Source organism: Nanorana parkeri, unplaced genomic scaffold (assembly GCF_000935625.1).
Source record: "Nanorana parkeri isolate BGI_ZX_2015 unplaced genomic scaffold, ASM93562v1 scaffold184, whole genome shotgun sequence".
NCBI lineage: Eukaryota > Metazoa > Chordata > Amphibia > Anura > Dicroglossidae > Nanorana > Nanorana parkeri.
Genome location: NW_017306452.1, coordinates 1757808 through 1782083, shown reverse-complemented (window position 1 = coordinate 1782083; position 24276 = coordinate 1757808). Strand labels below are relative to the sequence as shown.

General features: G+C 43.4%; 1 protein-coding gene across 1 annotated transcript in view; it reads left to right on the top strand.

Moving 5' to 3' along the window:
- Nucleotides 1-1669: 1669 nt before the first annotated feature.
- Nucleotides 1670-24276, top strand: part of THSD7A (thrombospondin type 1 domain containing 7A) — a 212495-nt gene continuing 189888 nt past the window's right edge. Inside the window, exon 1 of the mRNA XM_018555121.1 lies at nucleotides 1670-2078. Within this exon, the coding sequence (XP_018410623.1) occupies nucleotides 1952-2078 (127 nt within the window). The 5' untranslated portion in view covers nucleotides 1670-1951. The remainder of the gene's footprint in view (nucleotides 2079-24276) is intronic.

Below are 24276 nucleotides of genomic sequence, written 5' to 3'. Positions count from 1 at the left end.
CTTTTTAACATTGATTTACTAATTTTTTTACTTCTTTATTTTATTTTTTTTAAGCTGAGCATTTGTTAATTTAAAGGAGAACTATGAGGTGAGTGCTTTTCACTCACCTCATAGTTCTAGCCGACTTGTGACAATGAGACTGTCACAGGTCGGCTCAGTAGATCGGGAAGTGAGCGAACACATACCGGCGTTCGCTCACCTCTCGATCCTGTCACGGCTCTCTGCTGTGACAGGGGAGGGGCTGGATTCCCCCCTCCCTGCTCCGATCCGCCAGTGCTAACTGGCGGAACGGACGGGGGAGGGGGCAGGGACAGCTGGCTCTGCCTCTAGGTAGGCAGAGCCAGCTGTCAGTCACGCAGCTGGGCGGATCCAGACATAATTGTCAGGATCAGCTCCAGCTGCAGCGTCTCAGTCACTCACTGAGCCTAGGGTGACAGGAGGACGCTAGTTTGTGTCCTCCCGTTACCCTAAGGAGAACTATGGTCAAAAGCCTTAACCCCATAGTTCTTCTTTTAATTGCTGATAAGCCATAATCATTTTCTACTCAACCAGCCCATGCAATTCTGATGCTTTTCAACAACTGAAAAAAATAAAACAAAACTTGGAGTTCTGGAGCTCTACTTTAACTAACAATTATTTTATTTTGTCACCTTTTTTGCTGAATATTTGCTGGCCCTACCATTAAATTGCTGATAAGGCATTACTATTTTCCGCTCAACCACCCCATACAATTCCCATGCTGTTCAACAATTTAAAAAATAATAGAAAAAAAAGAAATCTTGGACTCCTACTTTAACTAACATTTATTTTATTTTAGATTGTAAGCTCTCAGGGGCAGGGCCCTACTTACCATCTTGTCTTGAATTTTGTATTGTAATTGTAATGTCGTCCTTATATTGTAAAGCGCTGCGCAAACTGTTGGCGCTATATAAATCCTGTCTTATAATAATAATAATTTTATTTTTTCAAATTTGTTTGCTTAATATTTGCTGGCCCTATAATTTAATTGCCAACAAGGCATTGTTATTTTCTGCTGAAACAGCCACACAAATTCTGTTGCTGTTGAGCAATTAAAAAACACATTTTGTAAAAAATATTGGAGTTCTACTTTAATTAACAATTATTTTATTTTTCTGCTTTTTTTTTGCATAGTATTTACTGGCCCTACCATTAAATTGCTGATAAGGCATTGTCTGCTGAACTAGCCCCAAACATTCTGATGCTGTTCAATAGCATAAAAATAATTAAACAAATAAACAATATATTTATATCAGTAACACAAACCGTATCTGCACAATGGCACCTCTCTACAAATAGTCATTTTGTCTCGGAAGTACATATAATAGTATTAAATGAGTTAATAACACTTGAATTAGTCATTCTCTGCTGACAGAGCCTGTCCTTCTATCCTTAGTATTGTTATGGTTAGGAGGCATCTGGGTGCTGCCAATTATATGCAAGCCAATGTTTTTTTTTTCTCTCTCTCTCTCTCTTTTTGTACTCTCTCTCTCAGAATTTCCTTTTCTTTCTCTCCCTCTCTCCAGCTGGTGTTATTTATTACTGCAACCTCCCAGACCAAGATAACCTGTTCAGTCATCTGGAGCCCCCTGCAGACAGATGTCTCTCTTGGAGCTGAGTGAAGCCTGCCACTAGCCAGTGAATGGGAGAGGAGAGAGCTGCAGCATCCTCAGCACCAGAAAGAACACAACATCAGCATCAGCAGCATCGGCAGCCTCCGGACTCTATTGTTCCTGGCTCATAAATGGTTTTTCCCTTCCCGACTGCCATGCACAATAGCCGGAGAGAGCTTTCTGGTGCTCGGTACTTAAAATAAAAGGGGGGAAAAAAAGGCAAAAAAAAAAAAGAAGACGGGAAGAAGGAGAACGCTGTCTGAAGCGGGCTGCTCATTGTGCTCAGGCTGCAGCCACAACCTAGCCGACCTGGAGGAGGCATGGGGCTGGGAGGGAGATGCTCGGCTGGTCCTTGCTGTGGAGTGATCGTCCTTCTTCTGGTGGGATTGTGGAGGGTAGATTCGCAGGGCGAGCATGAAGCCAAGAGCATCTACGTGTGGAAGACAGGTAAGACAATGCAAAGCTGCTCTGTATTGCCATCATCCCTCTATCTAGGTGCTGTACCCAACCACCTTGGCTTGGAGCCCCAGGTGTCAGGGTATCTTTCCTTGTGTGCTATTGTTAGAGAACCCACAAAAAGGGACCTGTCATCGGAATCCTACCAAATGAACATCGTGTTTAATATGCCAGGGGTGGAGGTGGGGGGGGGGATTAATCGATGTAATGTGGGACCTCATCTGCGGACCCTACCCACAGGTTGTGCACTGAGGCTGCAGAACAATGCTGCTTGGAAGTGATGTTGTCAAGTTGTATTCATATTGAATGGTGCAATAGTCAGAGAAAGTTTTAATTATGCATTACCTATCTATCTATCTATCTATCTATCTATCTATCTATCTATCTATCTATCTATCTATCTATATATCGTGATATAATTCTGTATATCTATCTACTGATCTATTGTTTCAACAAAAAACACTGCATCATTTATGTATCTCCTGAATATCTATCTATCCATCTTTCTAGATCTCAATCTACCTACATATCAATCACCTGTCAGTCTATCTATCTATCTATCTATCTATCTATCTATCTATCTATCTATCTATCTATCTATCTATCTATCTATCTTATTCTCTCTGCATATAACCTATCTACATCTCCCTCTCCCCTCATGCTATTTTTAATGACTCTTTTCTATACAGTATATACTGTATATCCTATCTATTCTTCCTTTTCCTTTGTCTATCTAATCTATCTATCTATCTATCTATCTATCTATCTATCTATCTATCTATCTATCTATCTATCTATCTATTTATCTATCTATCTATCTATCTATCTATCTATCTCTCCTGTAAATCTCTTGCGTCTCTTCTTACACTCTCTCTCTCTCTCTCTCTCTCTCTCTCTCTCTCACACACACACACTTGTCCCTATCTATTATCTATCTATCTATCTATCTCTCCTGTAAATCTCTTGCGTCTCTTCTTACACTCTCTCTCTCTCTCTCTCTCTCTCTCTCTCTCTCACACACACCCACTTGTCCCTATCTATCTATCTATCTATCTATCTATCTATCTATCTATCTATCTATCTATCTATCTATCTATCTATCTATCTACCTATCTACCTATCTATCTATCTATCTATCTATCTATCTATCTATCTATCTATCTATCTATCTATCTATCTATCTATCTATCTATTATCATCATTTTCTTCTATTTGTGTTGCTGTATCACACCGATTACCTAATAGTTGTTTAAACTGTCCACATTCCACTTGACAGTGAAGGTGCGTTCATTGTCCAAGTGACAGCAGGTTCCCAAATGTGTCTTGGAGCTGTACCGTATGCTACGCACTTGCAGATATTGGCCTGGGGTCTTTGAGCATCATGTATTATGTTTATGCACCTTTTCACTTTGGTTTTTGTTGTTTTTGCATGTGTCGTAGAGCAAATCTTGCAATGGAATGAAACTTTGCAGTTGAGCTGATTTGTTACGGTAGCGTGTAGTGACAAGCTGGCATTAGCAGTGACATACATTTAGAAAATGAGGCTGTTGCAGCGTAGTGGAAGGAAGGAAGGACATCATATTTTGCAGGGAAGCAAAGCCAGACAGCAGCAAAATGAAGCCTGTCGGTTGTCTGTGTTTAAAAGATATATATACTATATATTGTATGTATATATATATGTGTATGTATATATCAGCATGGTCATAATTTAATAATCATCATTGGAGCCTTGGAGAGTCACACAGAAGGCAGCATGTCAATGGTTATGCCACTTATCTCTTCCCATCATACAAAAAGTGACCATTTGAGGGAAATAAGCCCCATCCTTCTCCTTTCTCATGGAAATGAGCTCCTGCTAATTCTAGTCTCCGGTCTAAATGGGAACAGAAGCTGAATTATATTGTTGATTTAATTTGCAAATGGTCCCTCATCCTAAATAAGTTGCATAACAAAGTTAAGACAATAAAACGAGCCGAGGTCTTCCCTGAATTCGTACTTGCCTTGGCTCCGTGCCACGCAGACGGATCAATTTACTTCGACACAGATATCCTGAATTTTTTAAGGGCCCCTGCATTTTATCCAGATGCTCGATGGAGAGATTAAAGGAAAAAAAATAATTTCAACCAAAGACAGCTTTCTGTCCAACTGATGCCAGGCTGGGGCTGGCAGTGGGTGAGCCTTTGTCATCCGGATGTGGAATAGAGAGACTCTGTGTTACGGCAGCTTCTGGAAAATGTTAATTATTTTGTTCTTGATACAATGTGGTGTGCTATTTGGAGGAAGGCCTGTACCAGAGCAGTGTGCAAGGCTGCACAGAAAAACAGATGTAATGCAGACTTTATTTTTTTTTATTTTTTTTTTAAATGCAATGATAGAAAATAATGATAATAATGTAACAGTTTTTGAAAGCTTTAATAATAACAATGTAGCAGTTTTTGAAAACCTTAATGATTATAACAATGTAACAGTTTTTGAAAACCTTTCCACTTTAAATAAGCAAATTGAAAATCTATCAACCTGCCCTTATGATGCTAATAGGTGGGGTCTCCATGGTTGGAACCCTTGCCAATCTCCTGTGCTAAAAACATCAAATATAAGAAAGGATTTGTGGCATTTACAGTCAATACTCTGGAGGCAGAAGCAGACCAGCAAAGTTACATTTCCAAGAGAAAGAGCTATTAAAGAGACATTGCTATATTATCTCCATCTTCATCTTGTCCAGCAATGGGTCTCAGTGCTCACCTGTAACAGTCATTCGACGTGTAGTTGTTCATTGGCCAATGTGGATGTTTTTAGCCTTCATGAATTGCTACAATAAACAGCCGGTGAGTGCTCTTGACATCCTTCTTTGGAATACCCTCCAGAGCATGGCCAAGGTTCTACTCAAAGCTGTGCACCCTACTTGCAGCCCATCTTCATTGCCGAGCCCTGTGGAAAAGGTCAAAGTCACCCTGGTTGAAAAAGGCTGACTTAGTGACAGTGGTTTGCTGAACAAGTCCCACAGCTTATGAATTAAGTTCTACTAAAGATTTTGCACGAGGCCGGTGCTCTCTCTTTTTATCTTATATCGTTGTTTGAAGATTTTCCCAGTCTGGAGAGATCTGCAAGGACGAGAACACTATTGTTCAATTGCAGTCCTACTGGAGCATGTAAAGGAACTTTGGACAATTAGTTACCACTAGGCATGGGCCGAGTGTTCGGCAGTTCGAGCGCTCGCCGAACTTTATGGGATGTTCGCGGTTTGTTCGACCGCGGACATTCCATAATACAAAATGCCCACTGAAGCTCTGATTTGTTGAAGTCTTGCACCTGACCACAGGTCAGGTGCAAGACTTTGCCCAATCAGGGCTCAGCGGAGGAGGGGCCTGAAGGAGAAAGTTCTCTATCAGGTCCCCCATGCTGATTGACAGCAGGCAGTGGGCGGGCGCAATAGCCAGCTTGCTATTGCATTTTACAATATCCAATAGCAGGCTGGGTATGGCTCCCAGCCTGCAATGAAGAGGAGGCAGAGGGGCGGGGCAGATGAGCCACGGCCAGACCGAATCCTAGACAAAGGCTACGGACCAGGGGACCTTGGCCAGGACAGCAGTGGACGGACCTGGGGACCGGAGGACGGGACAGCAGCGGAGGTAAGGGGGGCAGCGAAGGCATGCATCGGTCTGTGTCCCTGCTGTCTCCGCCAACACAGGCGTGGAGAGCAGCGGGGATTTGAAGGGACACAGGCCGCTGCAGCCACAGTTTTACTACATTTACCGGCAGTTGTATGGAGGTGGAACATTCGACCCCCATACACTTGCATTGAATTCGAGTTCGTATTCGAACATTTCGGCCGTTCGAATATTCGAATACGAACCGAACACGGGGGTGTTCGGCTCATCCCTAGTTACCACCAAGGTTGTATCTTTTAGCACTGGAGTGCTGGCTGTGAGCAATCTTTTTACAAAACTATTGGCACCCAAATCAACATCACTCTGCTAAAATCATCAGTTTTACACAAGACATCTAGTTTTACTGAGCCTTATCTGGCTTGGAATAATGTGACAATCTGACAATATATGATGTGATAAAATGTGTGGTCATCAAAGAAGACCTTGAGAAAGTAAGGTCCACTCATCTTGCAGCCCCACCCCCATGAAAAAATCGCTAAATGAAAGCAATTAGATATAAAAATATAAAAAATACTCACCATACATCCAGTTTCTGGCCCCATTTCTTAAGTTGGGTGGGGTCACTGTTCCTCCTTATAGGATCCTAGGAAAGATGAGGATCCCAATGGCACCTTTGCCACTGTAATGATGGAATGTCTTCTTGTAAGGTGTGGGATCCTCAACTTTCACAGTATTCTGCAGTGAGGCATAGTAACACCACCCTCCCATACAGGAAGTGGCCAGAACCTTTTTTTATTTTTCTTCTAATGGTAATTTTATTATTGCTTTCCCTTAGAATTTTTAACTTGGGGTTGGAGAGTTGCAAGATTTCCATACAAGGTCTACCTTACAGTGAACCAATCACCCTCCGTATAAACGTAGTGCTGCCTTCATTATCTGCTCCATCAGCCTTTGATGCTCTGCTCCTTTCACAGATCCTTTTAATGATATGCAAATTTAGACTTTTTATTAAAAGTCAACCGATCAGTCCTATTCTCCAGCTTAATCAATATCCACTCCACCTGGCTGCTTTTCTAAGAAGAGAACAATGATGCAAGACAAGAACAGGAAGGGCAGAGAGGCAGGTATACTGAGGTATACTGAGCTTAGGGTAACAGGAGGACGCTAGTTTGTGTCCTCCCGTTACCCTAAGGAGAACTATGGGGAAAAACACTGACCCCATAGTTCTCCTTTAAGATCTATGCTGACTTAACTTGTTGCATGCTTGTTTTGGGTCAGTGACTTGGAAAACATTGAAGCTACTAGATCAGCATGACAGCAAGGTCAGAGTTTTATCATTCTTTTGGGTGGTATGGGGAAGGGATAGAATACCTGTCAGGTATTTTTGTCCTCTTTGTCATTGCCCACTCTTCTTGTCTCGGTGACCAAAGAGCATGTCAAGAGATCTCCCCTAATACAGCCATCAATAAAACACGGCCAAAGGTTCTTACCCTTGCCTATTATGCTTTACAAATAATGTTTTATTACTGTGTGTTCCTTCACTGGAGAGATTTGGTTAGGGATCGGGGGAAACACTTTTTTCTACTTGTATTTAGCACGGAAAGCATAGATGCATCTAGACAGGAAGTTCATGAAATAGGCTGTAGGAGATTTTTGGGCATTTGTGCCCATTTAACAAAAAAAAAAAACTATTGTGAGGTTGGATACTGATGTTGGAGAAGACCTGGCTCATACTCAGTGATGATGAGACACGCCTAGGGGGCAGGTCAATGACATCATGGGCCCAGAGGAAACAGTTTGGATAATGTTGGGCATGTTGGGCATCATTCAACCACGAATAAGAGCAGCACTGGACCAGTAAGTCTGCAGGGAACAGCGCTGGAGAGGAGTTGAGCATTGGAGCAAAAGTTCATTTTTAACCTCTTGTTGTCAGTTACCTTATTTGCAAGATATTGAAATCTCTGGTGTAGTTTTGCCTTGACCCAGTCTACACCAAACAGAACCAACCGATTCTTAGCTTAGCTCAAGTGTCCCTTGATGTACGCACCTTCATTGCAAAACCCTCCTTCTATACATTTATTGTAAAGGCTTCTGCTTCTCCATTGTCACCCTGTCACATGCACTCCTTGAGAGGTTGTTGAGAGATCAGCAACAATGAGATCCAAAAAAAGATGGAAAAGTAAAAAACATAATAAAATTGCCAGATCACCAGCAGATCCCCAGCTGGCTGTCAGACTGGCGATTGGCTGATTTCTTAATCCTCGCTTTATAAGTTTGCAGTTCAGTACACCTCCACAATTGGCAGTATGCAAGCCCTGATAAAGGGGGAATTATGAGCCCTCAAAATGTGTTGACTGTTTTATGCTGTCTTCATTGAGTACTATTATTATTATACAGGATTTATATAGCGCCAACAGTTTGCGCAGCGCTTTACAATATAAGGAAGACATTACAGTTACAATACAAATCAAGACAAGTTGGTAAGGAGGGCCTTGCCCGTGTGAGGGAGTATCGTGATTAAAGGTTTTTGTGCGCTTACAACTTTAGTCTAGCACTCTCCTTGGACTTTTTGTGTGGATTCCAAACATCTGGACCCCCCTAACCTAGCTGTACCCTGTTTGGTGCTCAAACCAACCTCGCTGGAGCCTCTGTGCTCCATATGAATTTGATCCATCTTCTTCAACCAGTATCTTTTGATGAGTCTAATCCAGCACATGTGTTCCAAGAAGCTTGTTAAGACTACAGAACATGATTCCCCTCAATCAATCTCTATCAAAGGTGACTCGTGCAGGGCTGATACCATTGCTTGAGAGAAATCTGCATAGCCTATGGGAAGTCACAAGCTCACTGGACTTTTGGTAGTATAAACAGGTATATTTTTGCACTTATGGCAAAATGCTTTAAAAGGTGTATGTAACAGACAAAGGGGGAGCAATTAAAAGAAGATCATTGTCAGGCTTTATATATCTTTGTCAAAGGTTACCTTACATTTCACCATGTACGTTCCATGGACTTCTGAAGCGATGGCCTCGGTGGTTACTGACGGGTGATAATTGCCTGAACTAAGGCAAATTCTGCAGCTCCGGGCATCTGCGGTGGGTCTGCTCTACCTCTAGGGACGTACAACTGGGACAATAGCTAATGGTATAAAAAGAGTTTTTGGGGATTTTCAAATTTTAATGGAATGTTTTAACTCTGTGAGCACCAGATGGGATGTTGAAAGATACAAATCCGCCCTGATCTCCTCGGGAGCTCAGAGTACAGAGGATGTATGACAGAGACGTATTAAGCCGCTGTAAATTGGGTTAGTCTCCCATCATGCTGATAGCACAGCTTATCATCATAATGGAGGCAGCTCAGTCTTTGATTTGTCTTAACACCACCTCGAGGGCTTGCGCTGCTTGTAGTTCCAGTGGATGTGAAGGTGATTATGAAATGGATATCTGAATTATATCGTTGCAATAACTGGGAAATTCACACACTTTCCAATGTGATTAATGTACAGGAAATGGATGGAAGCAATGTAATGAATTCACTGGAGGGAAAGGACACGCTTTCCAGTTTGTATATGATTTTTATTTGCACTGTTACAGTCACGGGTAGCTACGGTTTCAGAGGAGCAGAAGGCTAGAACCTTTCTTAACATCTTTCAATTCGCTCATCCCTATCGACAAATGACATTTCCCTTCCAGTTATATGTACTACGCTTATACATATCACCCAACAGCAGTTTAGAGTCAAAGTTTAAACATTAAAGTGGATAGAAAGGCTGCACAAACTTAACTTTAAATCTTTCCTTTCCCATTGCTCCGACTCCCCGCCCCTTTTTTAAAACCTATTAAGATATTTTAACCTTTATTTAAACATATTCCTGAAAAGTTAACAAGGATATACATCCATTTTGTGTCCACCAATTGCCTTGGCATACACAATTTTAACCTTGTAAAGTAGTAGTAACATAATCACTGTGCTGTACATAGCCTGTGCAGAGAGTAGAGCTGTGGGAGGGGCCCAGCAGGCTCCCCCCACTACAGGAACCTACAGGAGGGGGCGGAGACAAGACCAGTTACCCTGCACAAGGAGAGAGAGAGCACAAGTAACTGGTCTTTATTACAGGAGGGGTTGGAGACAAGACCAGTCACCCTGCACAAGGAGAGAGAGCAGCAGTGATTGGTCTTTATTACAGGTGAGGGTGGAGACAAGACCAGTCACCCTGCACAAGGAGAGAGAGCAGCAGTGATTGGTCTTTATTACAGGTGAGGGTGGAGACAAGACCAGTCACCCTGCACAAGGAGGGAGAGCAGCAGTGACCGGTCGTTATTACAGGAAGCTCCAAGTCTCACACTGGATTACTGCAGAGATCTGGAAAGGATACACAAAGCTCACCAAACTTCAAGGAAGAACACACAAGGATCTGGTATTTACAATATCTGATTACCCTGTATTTTAGCTTTAAGAAATTGCCATATAAATGCCTTTCTTCTGGTGTTTCAGTCATGTGACCGCAAACCTCTGACTCAATCCCTTTTTTCTACGGCTGGTGGGCCTGGACTAGCTGCAGGCCGACGACAACTATATGGATGCTGGCATGATGATGTCACTGCTAAAAGGGATTGGGAAATGCAGTTTAGAGGGCTGACAACTTATAAATGCTTATACAGTAAATGCTCCTTAGGCTAAATTGTCACAAATACCCACAGACACCCTCCAAGATTTTGTAGAAAGCCTTCCTGGAAGTGTGGAAACTGTTGTAGCTGCAAACGGGTGGCCAGCTGTATTAATACCCATGGGATGCCCACCAAGCTCATAAAGGTGCAATGGCCAGGTGTCCACAAATCGTTGGCCATATAGTATAAGCAATATTGGAAATATTGAGCATTGTAATGTAAGCAGTCCAGAGTACAGCCACCATTGTGATGTAAAGTGTGCAGGGAATAGGGACAGCTGTGACACATGCATGTGTAGTGAATAGTGACAGTTGTGAGGTACATGCAGTGAATAGCTCTGAAGCCGAGTCATTCAGCATCTCCACATTTATCAGCCACCGTCAGCACTTCTCTACTTCAGCCTCATCATTCTCCTTTCCATCAAGAAGTCCCATTGTCTACGGCCCTCTGTGCTATTCACACATCCCAAATCAGATTGACCTTTGCCAACACATGGATATCAATTTCATCACCTCTCATTAGGGCTGGGCTGTGTATTATGTGAATCCAGTGCTTTGCTATGCTCTGTTTTCAGGTCTCTTCGCAGTAATACAGCAGATAGTATAATATGGAGGATACAATTTGGTTAGTGTCTATATGATAAAATATTCAGTTTTGGGTAGGATCCATCCATTTAACTAACCTTTGTATATCTCTGGGTCTAAAGTGTATATTTCACTCTCAGCACCCAGGGCCATAGTAAATGTGTCACCATAACGCCTTGGCCTTGGGGCCAAATAAGGGCATCTTGTCCCTGTAGATTCTGAGAGATAAAAAAAAGCAATCACATGACCTAAACTTCCAGATTCCACCAAAAACTGATCATTGTGGATGTACTAACCAAAAGGGTGGAGGAGCCCTGGATGCTAATATGAAAAGTAGTCCTTCATTTTTGAAGAGATGGACGCTCTCTGGATGCCAACGGGCCCGGTAGAACACAGATATTGAGTACAGTAGAAAAACAAGAGCACCTTACTAAGAATGTGTGTTGCTCTCGCCTTTTCATTGTAGTCACCATGATGAAGGTGTCACCTTTCATTAAAAGGTGTCACCATACAGAAGGTGGCATCCTGGCCTCGGACCTCACCTTTCTTCCCCACATCCAATCGCTATCCAAACCCTGCCGCCTTCACCTTCGCAACATCTCCAAAATACACCCCTTCCTCACCAATGAAACTACACATCCACTCGCTTGTTATCTCTCGTCTTGACTATTGCAACTCCCTCCTCATTGGCTTACCTCTACACAGGCCCCTCCCCCCTTCAGTCTATCATGAATGCTGCTGCTAGACTCATTCACCTAACCAACTGGTCAGTGTCTGCCACCCCTCTCTGCCGATCCCTGCACTGGCTTCCATCTCCCGCCGCTCTCTGCCGATCCCTGCACTGGCTTCCAATAGCCCAAAGGATAAAATTCAAAATATTAACAATCACTTACAAAGCCATCCACAACTCCGCCCCCGGATATATCTCCAACCTCGTCTCAAAGTATCACCCTAACCGTCCCCTCCGCTCTACAAAAGACCTTCTGCTTTTCAGCTCTCTCGTCAACTCCTCCCATGCTCGCCTCCAGGACTTCACTTGAGTCTCTCCTATCCTCTGGAACTCTTTACCCCAACCTGTCAGTCGGTCTCCCACTCTGACTGCCTTCAGGCGATCCCTTAAGACTCATCTCTTCAGGGAAGCCTATCCCACCTCAACCAGACCGCTCAACCATCACGTTCTCAAACAATTAATCCCCACACAGCTCCCTCCTCCTGTATCACTTCCCCCTCCCTTTTAGATTGTAAGCCCTCAGGGGCAGGGCCCTCCTTACCATCTTGTCTTGATTGTATTGTGATTGTAATGTCTTCCCTATATTGTAAAGCGCTGCCCACACTGTTGGAGAGGGCAGGAGAAGTAAACAATCTGGGACAACATGGCTGATTTGGGAAAATTCTCCAATTCAGCTCACTTTCCAGTTCAGCTATGTTGTCCTAGATTGTTCACTTCTCCCGCCCTCTCCAAACTCTTCACCCTTTTGTGAACAGACCTATTTGTTTTTTAGCATAGATCATCATTAAAGTTACATTAAACCCTTAATTAACTTTAATGTAAACCCTTAAATTAAAGTTTGCGCACATTACACTATTGTTTTATGTTAAAAAATCTGAGGGTTTAATGTCACTTTAAATAATAACATAGAACACAAAGATCCTCTATTGTAGTGATTGGGCTATTTAATGCCGTAATGAGCATTGTGCATGTAGATATTTCAGTGCAAGATGAGTTTCCTGTCGTTAAGGAATCCCATGACTACCCAATAGAGCTTTTCTTAGTTTTTGTACCTGACTAATGACTAACTATGGTCTACATCTAGTAAATATGCACTTCATGAGATGGAGCATTGCCAGTTCTCCCGGTGAACATTTATGAATTCAGTAATGATTGCGCAGATCATTAGTGGATTGTGAATCTCTCAAAACAGCAAACTGCTACTTAGAAATGCAAATGGTTATTGAGTTCCTAGATCTGAGCTGTAGGATGGAAACTCTGGTTATTTATAGAGATCGACAAAATACATTCTTCACTTTTTGCTTTTTTTGCCACTATTGAAGCTTATATAAACACACAACAAATGTCTCCTATTTGCTTCCTTTTGACCGTTTCAATATATAATTGAATGCATTTTGTTATATCTGTTCGATAAGTGCACATTTTAAAAAAAAAACCCCTGTTGATCCTGCCAGAAATCTAGTACTGTCCTGTTCATGTTGCCTGTGTTATTTCGGGGAGTCTGATCTGTCCTCCTAGTTCTTCCGTTGGACTACATAACACCTCTCCCGTATGCAGGGTCATCCCGAGGCCGTTTGTCACCCGGAGCAGGTACCGTGTGACACCCTGCTGTGACGTCATTGCATATGCGCGTGACTTCATCACGCACGTGCGCATTGTCATCACGCGTGTGCGTTATGATATCACGAGCATGTGCTGCCACCTTGGTGATGGAGGCTGGCAGAAAGAGGAGAGGACGTTTACCTGGCAGGATAAGCTATGCCGCCGGGTCCCCTCCTCTCTCGTACAACTGTCGGGCTCTGGGTCCATGACCGAGTGCCTGACATTTCAAAAGGGGGTGACACCCAAATGACTGTCAGTCATTTGGGTGTCACCCCTCTAATGGTGTCACCCCTCCAATGGTGTCACCCGGGCGCGGGCCGCACCCCCCTAGTGATGCCACTGCCTGTATGTTATGGGGATAAGGACAGGCAAGTATTTTGTAGTTCAGCAAAACAGCTAGACAGGGCTGGTAACATTCTTTGCAATATCTGTACAGCAAAGACAGTGTGTTGTCAGCCCTCAACAGGAAATTAGGAGTGCACTTCCGGCTGAACAGCAGGTATTTTTTGGCATTTGCAGCATCTTTAAAGGAATAAGCAGGGCTGTCCCCAGACTTTTTGCTGCCATAGGCAGGGTGGTGGGGGGGAGGGAGGTGGCTGGGGTGCTTGTGGTGTCCATTGCTCGGTGGTGGTGGGGGGTGTGGAGGAGGATGCTGGTGGTGCACGTTACCACTGGCTTCGGCCAGCATCCCATCCAGTTCACTGATGTCACTGGCTGCAAGGAGCTGGGCGGGACGCTGTGGGCGGGATGACGGCCAGAAGGTCCCAGGTTGCGTGTGTGTGTGGGGGGGTTAGGGGGTGGCAGGCAGAGCATCAGTGTGTGTGCAAGAGAACATGAGGATGTGCACGATTATGCATAGATAATGAATGCAGAGGGCCGAAATCGCTAATAGGAAGTGTGATTCCTATGTTGCAATACAACGTTGTCGCGCCCCTCGTGGCAATAAGAAAGAGGGGGGTTGAAGTCCTGAAGTATGAAAAGATAAATCCAACATATACAAAAGGAATAATATGAAAGGTGAACATTGATTAAATCTAAACTGAAGGCTGTATTTATTTTGCATGGAGTTCAACTTTAAATAAATAAACAATCGACCAAAAAAACACCAATTCTGACCTTTAAAAAACAACGTCCTTTAAGTGAACATAAAAAGTAAAAAGGATTCAGCTCCACCATGGTAATAGAACGGTTAATACGTTGGCCAGCTTGTCTTGGGATTAAGTTCATATCCAAGTGTCAAAGGCTGACAACGGAGTCTTGCCTTCGTATATGTTCTATATTGTTCCGATGTTGGCGTGCAAGTGCTTGGCCTGCTATAAAAATTTATTGTTGTTTAATAAGATGCAAGGCATCTGGGCTGTACAGTCATTTGTCACTGTCTTATCATGGCTCTTGGGGATGACACGACCCACTCTAGCTCTGTGTTGTGTCTTACTATGGGCGGTGCTCTTTGTCTTTCTGGAAGTTCCGGGGTCAGCACAAAACTCCTTCATCCCAAGAGAACAGCCTTTGTGTTACTGGAGGTCAACTTCAATCCAGATCATTAAAGCTACCGGAGCCAGATAGAAAAATGTCATTTCATTCCAGTTAGGTTGTCATTATAAAAATCATTAAACTGTATCTAAACCCATCTACATCTCTCTAGGCATATCGGTTAAGAAGACCAACAGTGAATGATCCTTCCATAACCCACAGCTTTCTAATTATAATTATTTCTATATTACAGGATTTATGTAGTGCCACTTTACAACATGAGAGCAGTACTACCTTTTTTTAAAGGGTCCTAATGTCAAAATCTAAAAATACATCTGTATTTTTTATTGAATTTCCATAAGTTCTATCACACTCCTATTAACCAGATCCATCTAGAAGTTTGTAAGCTGAATATGCCCATGGGATGTACTTCCTCATTGCACTCATTTCACTCAGCCCTGTGAATATGCACTTCCTTGTGTCACCAACTCAACATATGAACAATGTAACACTATCATTGCTTGATGGAAGCAATGCATGATGGGTTGTGTAGTTTTGGAAAATCAGGATTACAGCACATCAGGCAGCAGGGAAAGAGACACAAAGCACACTGGCAATCCAGGAGGTTGTTGGGAGTGATGGGCAGACGGAAGGCAGCACTCACTATATAAAAGGGATATTTTTCAAGTATCTTTGATTGCACTATCAAAATAAAACTCCAGTATGTATTCCTATTACAATGCTGATGTTATAACAGGAGAGGATATGCTGGGACTTTACAATTCCTTTAGCCCTCATTCACACGGGTAATGGGTGGCCCGTACAGATCTGTGCTGCATGCACGGCCATATCGGGCAGCTCTCGGGAAGGACAGGTGCTGCATGTGATTATACGCAGGAGCCTGTTCTTCTCTATGGGAGTATGCGCCCGTACGCCGCCCTATGCTCACCCAACCTGCACGTCCGTGCGGGTGATCCTGTCTGCGTCCGAGCATATATTATATGCAACCTGAAAAGAAAATATACTAATAATATTTGTTTTTCCCTCTATTCGCACAGGGCGAATATTTACAGAGTGTAGACCCCAAAAAATAAAATAAAATATATATGTGTGTTTCTGTATATATATATATTTATTTCATGGCAAGTACATGCAAGCAATGTGTCAGTATAAAATTTCTAAATAGTTATTACTACCTTTGACAATGCCTTCATCTGCTTTTATCTCCAAAAAAACAATGCTATCTTCAGGTATTATCTAGGGTCACCATCTACTTCCTGGACTGAGATGTTGGTTAAGAGATGATACAGTCTTATAAATCCCAGCACCTATGCTGTTCTTGGCTGTGTTAAATAGCATAATGGTTAAAGTGGTTTGCGTAGGTGTCCAGGGTTCTATCCTGATCCAGGTTCTAGCATCATGGAGTTTGTTTGAGTTTCCTCCAATAAACCAAAAGTACGCTGAGAAATGGACTTTAACTTATTTCAGCCCTAACGTGCATGTGATGGTGGTTGTGTTATTAGATTATAAGCTCCTTTGGGGCAGGGACTGGTTCTCTGTAAAGGGTTAGAGATGTTGCCTGCAATATTAAATTACTAGAAGCAAATGAAATGTTACAGCCATTGTCCTTTCTCATCTTTGTCGCTGTGGCTGGCTCTCCCTGCTCTCAGTGCCCTTTCTCCCCTTTGTCCACATAAGTGAAATGGAGCTTCTGTAATCAGCAACTTAATGGCTTTTGGACTATAATTTACAGATATTGCGCCCTAAGCTTTCTACGGCCAACCTTTGACTTGCTTTTATTACATCCTGGGACATGGCGTGACACGGGGGGCCCTCTGTGATTGCGAGGCCATATTCCTAACTTATAGCTGTGGACAGCGGGCTCTCTGCGGTAAAGGGTTCATGAACTGCAGAATTGATGAAAACATCTCCTCTGGTAAAATGATATCATATTGGCTTTCCTGCGTGTGAAGGAACAAGATGAAAATCAACGTATCTTGGACATATTAAAAAATATCCTAGATGTATTAATATATATAATGCTGTTAAGGACAAAGGTAGGGGAGGTAGAGGCTAAACTTGGTTCTTTCAACAATAAAGGTTTTGGAGTATTTTGGATGTTGAGGTCTGCGCTAATCCTGTATATCCTCGTGCTGTTTGCAGGCTACCATGATGCCGATACGTTGGCCATACACCAGTAGAAAAAAAAAAACTTTTTGGGAAAGTTTGATTTTCCAATAGTTATTGTGATTCAATCAAAGATTGTTTTTGAACGTAGGGATGAAAAGATTGAAGAAGGATGGAAAATTTTTCTCAAGGAATGAAGTTCTAACATTAAATGTGGTTTTCATTTGGGAAGCTCCATTCATTCTAAAACTGAATGTTAAATTACAAATTAATTAAGTCAAGTCTGATGGCACTATTGAATGTTCTGTTGAGATTTTGCATATGAAACTCTGTTCGAATATCTACCAGCGTATGACCAGCTCTAGTATGTTTGGTTGTTATAGTTCTTAACATGAGAGGAGAGATGATACAGCAGAGGAAAATTGGACAGAGAGATGGTGATATGAGTCTGGTCTTGGCATTGGCTTGTCTTTCCAGGTTCCTCTATGTTCTATTTTCCCTCTGGTACCACACTGAACTGGCATCTAACTCTCTAGACCTTCAAGCAAACCTGTGATTAGCTCATTCAGGAACAATAGGTTTGCTTTAGGCCCCTTTCATATTGCCATTCCACCAGTCTGTCTCTGACCTGTGATTACATGGATCAAAAATGGACTGCAATACGTCCCTAGACCATGTAGTGCAGAGTTTGCAACACCCAAAGAAACTGCCTACAGACATGGCAACCAGTTGTCCATGTGCAATGCAGCTGCTAAGATCATTCATAGACAAGATAGTTGTGCAAGCATGCGTCTTTGTGTCAAGTTAACATGCATGTTAGTGTCTATATAAAGGAGCACTGCAGGCAATGTTGGCTATTTCCTACAGGAGGGTTGGAGACAAGACTAGTCACTAGGGTCTACTGCTTTGTACACTTATCTACAGAATGCATATCTGGGGACCTGCGGCATACTGGTAAGTTGTGATTAACTTAAAATGTTGTTTATTTACAAAATACATGCATTGTGTATACTTTACAAACAAATTGCCGTGAAGCGCTATAGTGTTCGGGTTTGGCCTGAAGAAAAGGTGGCAACCCTACTAGTCACCCTGCACAAGAAGAGAGAGCAGCAGTCACCGGTCTTTATTACAGGAAGCTCCAGGTCTCACACAAAATTACTGCATAGATCTGGAAGAAATACACAAAGCTCAGCAAGATTGAAGTCCTCTAGGTTGTACTTGCCCCCTGGGCTAAAAGTTGCCAGTCAGCCCCTACTTATCCCGGAGTTCAGCCAGGAGAAGGTCTTGTTAATGACTCTAGATAGAGACTTCCTCTTAGTCTGTTATTGTTAATTTACAAGCAAGTTGCTGACAGCATCACAATGGAACTAATTGAAATTCAGGCTAAATTATACATATTTTACAATGAGGCATCCATTATATCAGATATGGCAGAGCTCTACACTGCTGCTACCGTTTTGTTCTTGTGTAATTCCTCTTTTGTTACATTTTGGCAGTTGCCAAACATCCAGAGCTCTATATTATTACTATTAATATTATTATACAGGATTTATATAGCATCAACAGTTTGCGCAGCGCTTTTCAATATTGCGAACACATTACAGTTACAATAAAAATCAAAACAAAATATATTTAAAATAAAGACGAGATTGACTGCTTTAGTCATTTAGATTTATCTAAAACAATGGTTAATGGGGATTTCCTGGACAAAATTAACATACATTTCACCTCAATGTCTGTTCCAGTGACAACTAGGGTTGCCACATTTTCTTCAAGCAAAACCTGAACACTCTAGTGCTGCATGGCAATCTTTTTTTAGGAGAATAAACAGGAGAGAGGGAGGAGAGACAGCTAGGAGAGAGTGAAAACACATCCAGGAGAGAGAGAGGAGAGACAGCCAGGAGAGAGGAGAGACATCCAGGAGAGAGAGAGGAGAGACAGCCAGGAGAGAGGAGAGACATCCAGGTGAGAGAGAGGAGAGACAGCCAGGAGAGAGGAGAGACAGCCAGGAGAGAAAGAGGAGAGGCAGCCAGGAGAGAGGGAGGAGAGACAGCCAGGAGAGAGGGAGGAGAGACAGCCAGGAGAGAGGAGAGACAGTCAGAGAAAGAGGAGAGGCAGCCAGGAGAGAGGGAGTAGAGACAGTCAGGAGGGAGGAGAGACAGCCAGGAGAGAGGAGAGACAGTCAGGAGAGAAAGAGGAGAGGCAGCCAGGAGAGAGAGAGTGAGGAGAGATAGCCAGGAGTGAAAGCAAGGAGAGACATCCAGGAGAGACAACCAGGATGATGAGCGAGGAGGGACAGTCAGAAGAGAATTATGAGAGACAGCCAGGTACGCATCGAACAATGTTAGGACCCAGGCGGCCCTGGGTTTGGATCTCTTAAACGTTGAACCCAGATTTCTGGCTGCGTTCGGTGAATGTCCAAACCAACCAAGCCAGGGCTAATTTGCTTATCACCACTAGGCTGCCTATCAGTTATTGCAGCTAGACACCCCAAAGGCCATCCAAAGGAGCTAACATGGCAGGCTTACAATAGTGCTGAAAATAGTACAGTGAAGCATGATAAACCAAACCTAATGAAAACTAGATTCAGGATTTACATGCTTTGCTAAAGACAAAGCACTAATACCATTTTCTTCTCTTTATAAATCTTTTTGGAAACAAAACTCTCATGTTGGAAAGGAAATTCACATAAAAATTAAAACATATATTTAGTTATACAGTATGCTTGGAGATTTACAGTAGCAATGCAGTAGTGATTTTTTTGGGGAATATTTCCTCCATATATTTTCCCTGACCATTGACTGATCACTCAGCCTCTCTGGTCTCCAGCTGGACGGCAGGTGTGGCGAGACAAACATTGAGCCAGTGAGCCCTCGAGAATGTTTGCAGCAGAACAGAATGTGCAGATGTAATTACTGCAGCTCATTCAGTTACTGTAAATGTCCATTAATGTCCACTCACATATCTGATGGTACGACGGTGATGGAAGGAAATATATTTTGTCTGTATCATTCGGCTTCCAGAACTTTTCAAGGCCAAAGGGTTTTCAAATATTAATGTTGGACAGCAGCATATATTCCTTCAATGAGGTGGTCTCAGGTAGAGCTTGCAGATATCTTATTTGGACTCTCTCTCTCTCTCTCTCTCTCTCTCATACCCTATTCTTTTATGGTACCTCTTCCTGTGGCTGTATGGATAAGAGTGATCATTAATGCTTCTCACAACTGCTAAAGCGGGGGAAACATTTTGCAGTTCTGACTTTGTTTTAAGCAAATCTGTAAAAGCACGGAAAATATAAATCTGTCATCAGGTATAACGTGCAGGCACCTAGCTACACCTAGGTGCACATTATTGCAGCAGGCTTAAAGCCATGACATAAAGCCCAAATGCCATGTATGCTTTAACACTAGCCCTCTCTCTCCTGCATTCTACACTTTCCTATTGACCAGTGAAGCAACCTATCAAAAAGATGGGCCAATAGGAATTTGTACATGGGAGCGGCAAGCTGTGGGACTATCAGGAAGTGTCAGAGCTTTTCCCATTGGTACCACCCAGCATTCAGATGTAATTGGCAGATGATTTAAGACATTGTTTTTTCTAGATGGCTTTCAGAGGTTCCTGTGATATAGCAGTATGCAGTATATATTATAGGAGGCCCTAACCCTGTATCCTAGGTGATCTAACAGCATATATAACTGTTGGTTTCTGGGCTTTGTAGGATAGATATATTAAATGCTTATGAGAAGAGATTTACGTAACATATAATAAAAACAGGTGCTCTTAGCATACAGTCCAGAAGACAACTAAAATCTTGGGCATAGACCCTGAGACATACCACAAACCCAGGAGTCTCAGAATCAAACCCATACTTGGCCGAATACGTCAGAGGTTAGTCAGGTATGCAGGTAGAATGTTAATGTTAGAATTTATTTTTCTGAAGCTTTAGACAAAACACTAACAATCAAGCAAGCTTTTTACATCCGTCTAGTCAATCTTTCTTTATGTCAGCCAGGGTGGGGTCTGGCAGTGCTACAAAGGCTAGCCAGTTGACTCCAGTAGGAGAGGGGGGTTCAAGACAGTAGGCCTAGGGAGGCAAGATGACAATCCAGACCTGCTTGGTCATTGCATCCTACCTTAATATGACTATATTTGGTCCCCCCCCCCTCCATGTAATATTCCTATTCTCCATAGTGGATACATTACATAAGAAAAACCATGATTCTGTTGCATCTGGTGCCACCACTCTAATGGAGCCTTAGGTGCAGCAGATGTTGGTAATCTCTTACGCTATGTGGATATGCACTAGAGGTGGAGCCCTCCATTAATGTCATCATCCATTCCCATTCGACTGTAAAAAAGAATCTCCCAATACTACGTAGTACGTACTGAGCATCAGCATTAGCTGGCTATTTGTAAAGGACAGAAGAACATACTGTATGGCTCAGCTAAAGAAAAAAAACAATATGGGTTTCATCTAAATTGCTTACAATACCTTCTCATGTACGCTCGACCTGGGAAAGGGCAAAGATAAGCTATGTCACTGCCAACAACCCTAGTCCCCATCTCTCCCAACAACATGTATCTCCAATCAGATGACCTATCTCTAACACTGTTGAAGTGCTGGAACACATGAAGCAAAAAGGAGCGCCTCCATAGTGTAATACAGTATTTAATAAAAAGAAGGCATAATAAAGAGGAAGGGGGTGTTGCCTCTGAAACATGTAAACCCGTGGAATACTTGGGGGCAGAAGACTCTGGTTTAACATCAATACTCCGACTCGTCTTTGTTCGTGATTTCGTTTACCCATCCTTGTTACATGCCTGTGTTCTACAGTTGTTTGTAAGTACAGCCCTAGCTGTGTGCCTTCTTTTTATTAAATACTGTTTTACACTATGGAGGCGCTCCTTTTTGCTTTATGTTTTCCAGTTTGTCGGTTGCCCTGACCAGTGGGAGCTGCATCACTAGTGTTACTAGTTTGTGTGCATACAAGTCGCGGGTGCTGGCGCCGGTGTTGTTTTGCTTTTCCACTGTTGATGTGCACCTTATCATTGATCCTTGCTTTATGGCTGCATAGTGGATCAAGGTAGTTGTCACATGACCACATTTTCACAGATATTTTCAAAGATTTTTGTGAATGTTTTATTGAAAAACTAATAAAAGCATTTCATGTAATAGGTATTCTCCCCCTTGCAGCAAACTGTTTATTCTGTGCTTTGACTTCTACTTTAAAGAGAAATAATTTTATTAAGTGTAGCCTGGAGCTTCAGGGTCCCCTATGGTGTTTAAGATTAGATGGGCCCGCCTCTATTTTTCATGCAGTAGGGAGTGCGGTAATATAACCCATCAGAGAGTGTAATGATAAAATGACATTCCTCTGTATATCTCAGTCTGCTTCCAGGTTATAGTTCCTGTTTTCCTGCTTTTACAAATGTATTCCAGTGCCTAAAATAGGCAAGAATGAAGCTTATTGCACATTATATGGTCCAAAAAAGGGGATCACAGATTTAAAGAGACACAATTTCCCACCCAATGGAACTCTAACTAAAAAGCAGTTCTTCTGGGTATGGGGAAGCATGTGAGTGGCCAATCACAAGGCCTAAACAATGATGCATAGTGGGGGTGAAAAGTTATCCACCCAGGTGAGCATGGAAATGATCCAATACCAGAGCTTACTCAGGAACGACTCCTTTCGCTGGGAGGTGATGGGAAGCTAAGATCCGTGAGTGTACCTTTTTGAAGAGGGTTGGTCTATCAGGAGGTTCTGTTAAGCTGGGTATTCATGTTTCGAAATATGCTGCGTAGGTGTCACCGTCAGCGCCCTTCCGCCTGGCATCCTTTAATAGCTGGTCAAAGGAGGCGGTTGGAAAATTCTCAGCCAAACAATGCCAGCAGCCACTGTCAGAATGCAAAGGATACAGTGGAGGATTCATCACTCGGTGCTCGTAAGCGTTGAGGGAGGAGCCTGCTCTGTTTATTCATTCAGCCAGCGGGTTGAAAGAAAAAAATAAAACTGTGTATACCCGGCTTCACTCTGCCCTAAATGAGCCGTGAGACATCAAGACCAGGTTGGTGACTTCACTATCCTGTGCTGCATTACAGCAAAACAGCATGGTCACCAACCTGCCCCTAGCCTGTAATTGAATAGGAAGGACGCTGGTAAGCTCTTATAACTCCAACCTAAGCAGGCCCCACCCACTACAGGCTCCCTGAAGAAAACTACAGAAGGGGGTGGAGACAAGACCAGTCACCCTGCACAAGGACAAAGCAGCAGTGAACAGTCTTTATTACAGGAGGGGGCAGAGACAGGACCAGTCACCCTGCACAAGGAGAGAGAGAGCAGCAGTGACTGGTCTTTATTACAGGAGGGGCTGGAGACCAGTCACCCTGCACAAGCGGAGAGAGCAGCAATGACCAGTCTTCATTACAGGAGGGGGTGAAGACAACACCAGTCACCCTGCACAAGGAGAGAGAGCAGCAGTGACTGGTCTTTATTACAGGAGGGGCGGAGACAACACAAGTCAACCTGCACAAGGAGAGAGAGCAGCAGTGACCGGTCTTTATTACAGGAGGGGGCGGAGACAACACCAGTCAACCTGCACAAGGAGAGAGAGAGCAGCAGTGACTGGTCTTTATTACAGGAGGGGGCGGAGACAAGACCAGTCACACTGCACAAGGAGAGAGAGCAGCAGTGAGCAGTGTGTGTTCCTGAAACTGCTCCAGAACTTGTGTTTTTTTCATCTATCCCAGCCCTCCTGGCTCCTTCCTGGGGAAGCCATGGAGGGCGGCGGGGCCTCTCCTGCTGGGAGCTCTCAGTCTCCTGGGCTGATGAGCGAGTTGCCTGCACCTGTGCAATCGGAAGCTGGAGATTTGTCCGCCCCTGGTGAAGGGGAAGGGGCCGCATCCGTACGGGAGAGAGTGGTGGCCGGCATAAAATCCTTGAACAAGGAGAGGGATAAGCTCTACAAGCTGAGAGCCGAGCTAAATCGGCTACGGAAGAACCGTGTAGGTCTGTTCAGCCAGAGACGCGGCTCCATGGATTCGGAGATCCAATTGATGAAACTCCAGGTGGAGGAACAGGAGACCGTTATCGCCATGTTGGAAGGCCGAGATGGGCCGTTCAAAGAAAAATTCCGCAATGACTGTAGGTTTGACAGAATGGCAAAGGTGGAGGTGGATGAGGAGACCCCCAGTTCTGATCTGCTGCCCCCAGTTCTGATCTGCTGCCCCTTTGTACTGATCCGCTGCCCCCCCAGTGTGAGGTGAGCAGCCCCATATCCTCACAGGACACTGGTGGCATGCTCAGGGTGATCCAATCGCTGGAGTCCCCAATCCGGGGGAATCAGCTGGTTTTTGGGGATGAAGACATACCTGAGGACATGCCTGATGAGGTAAAACCT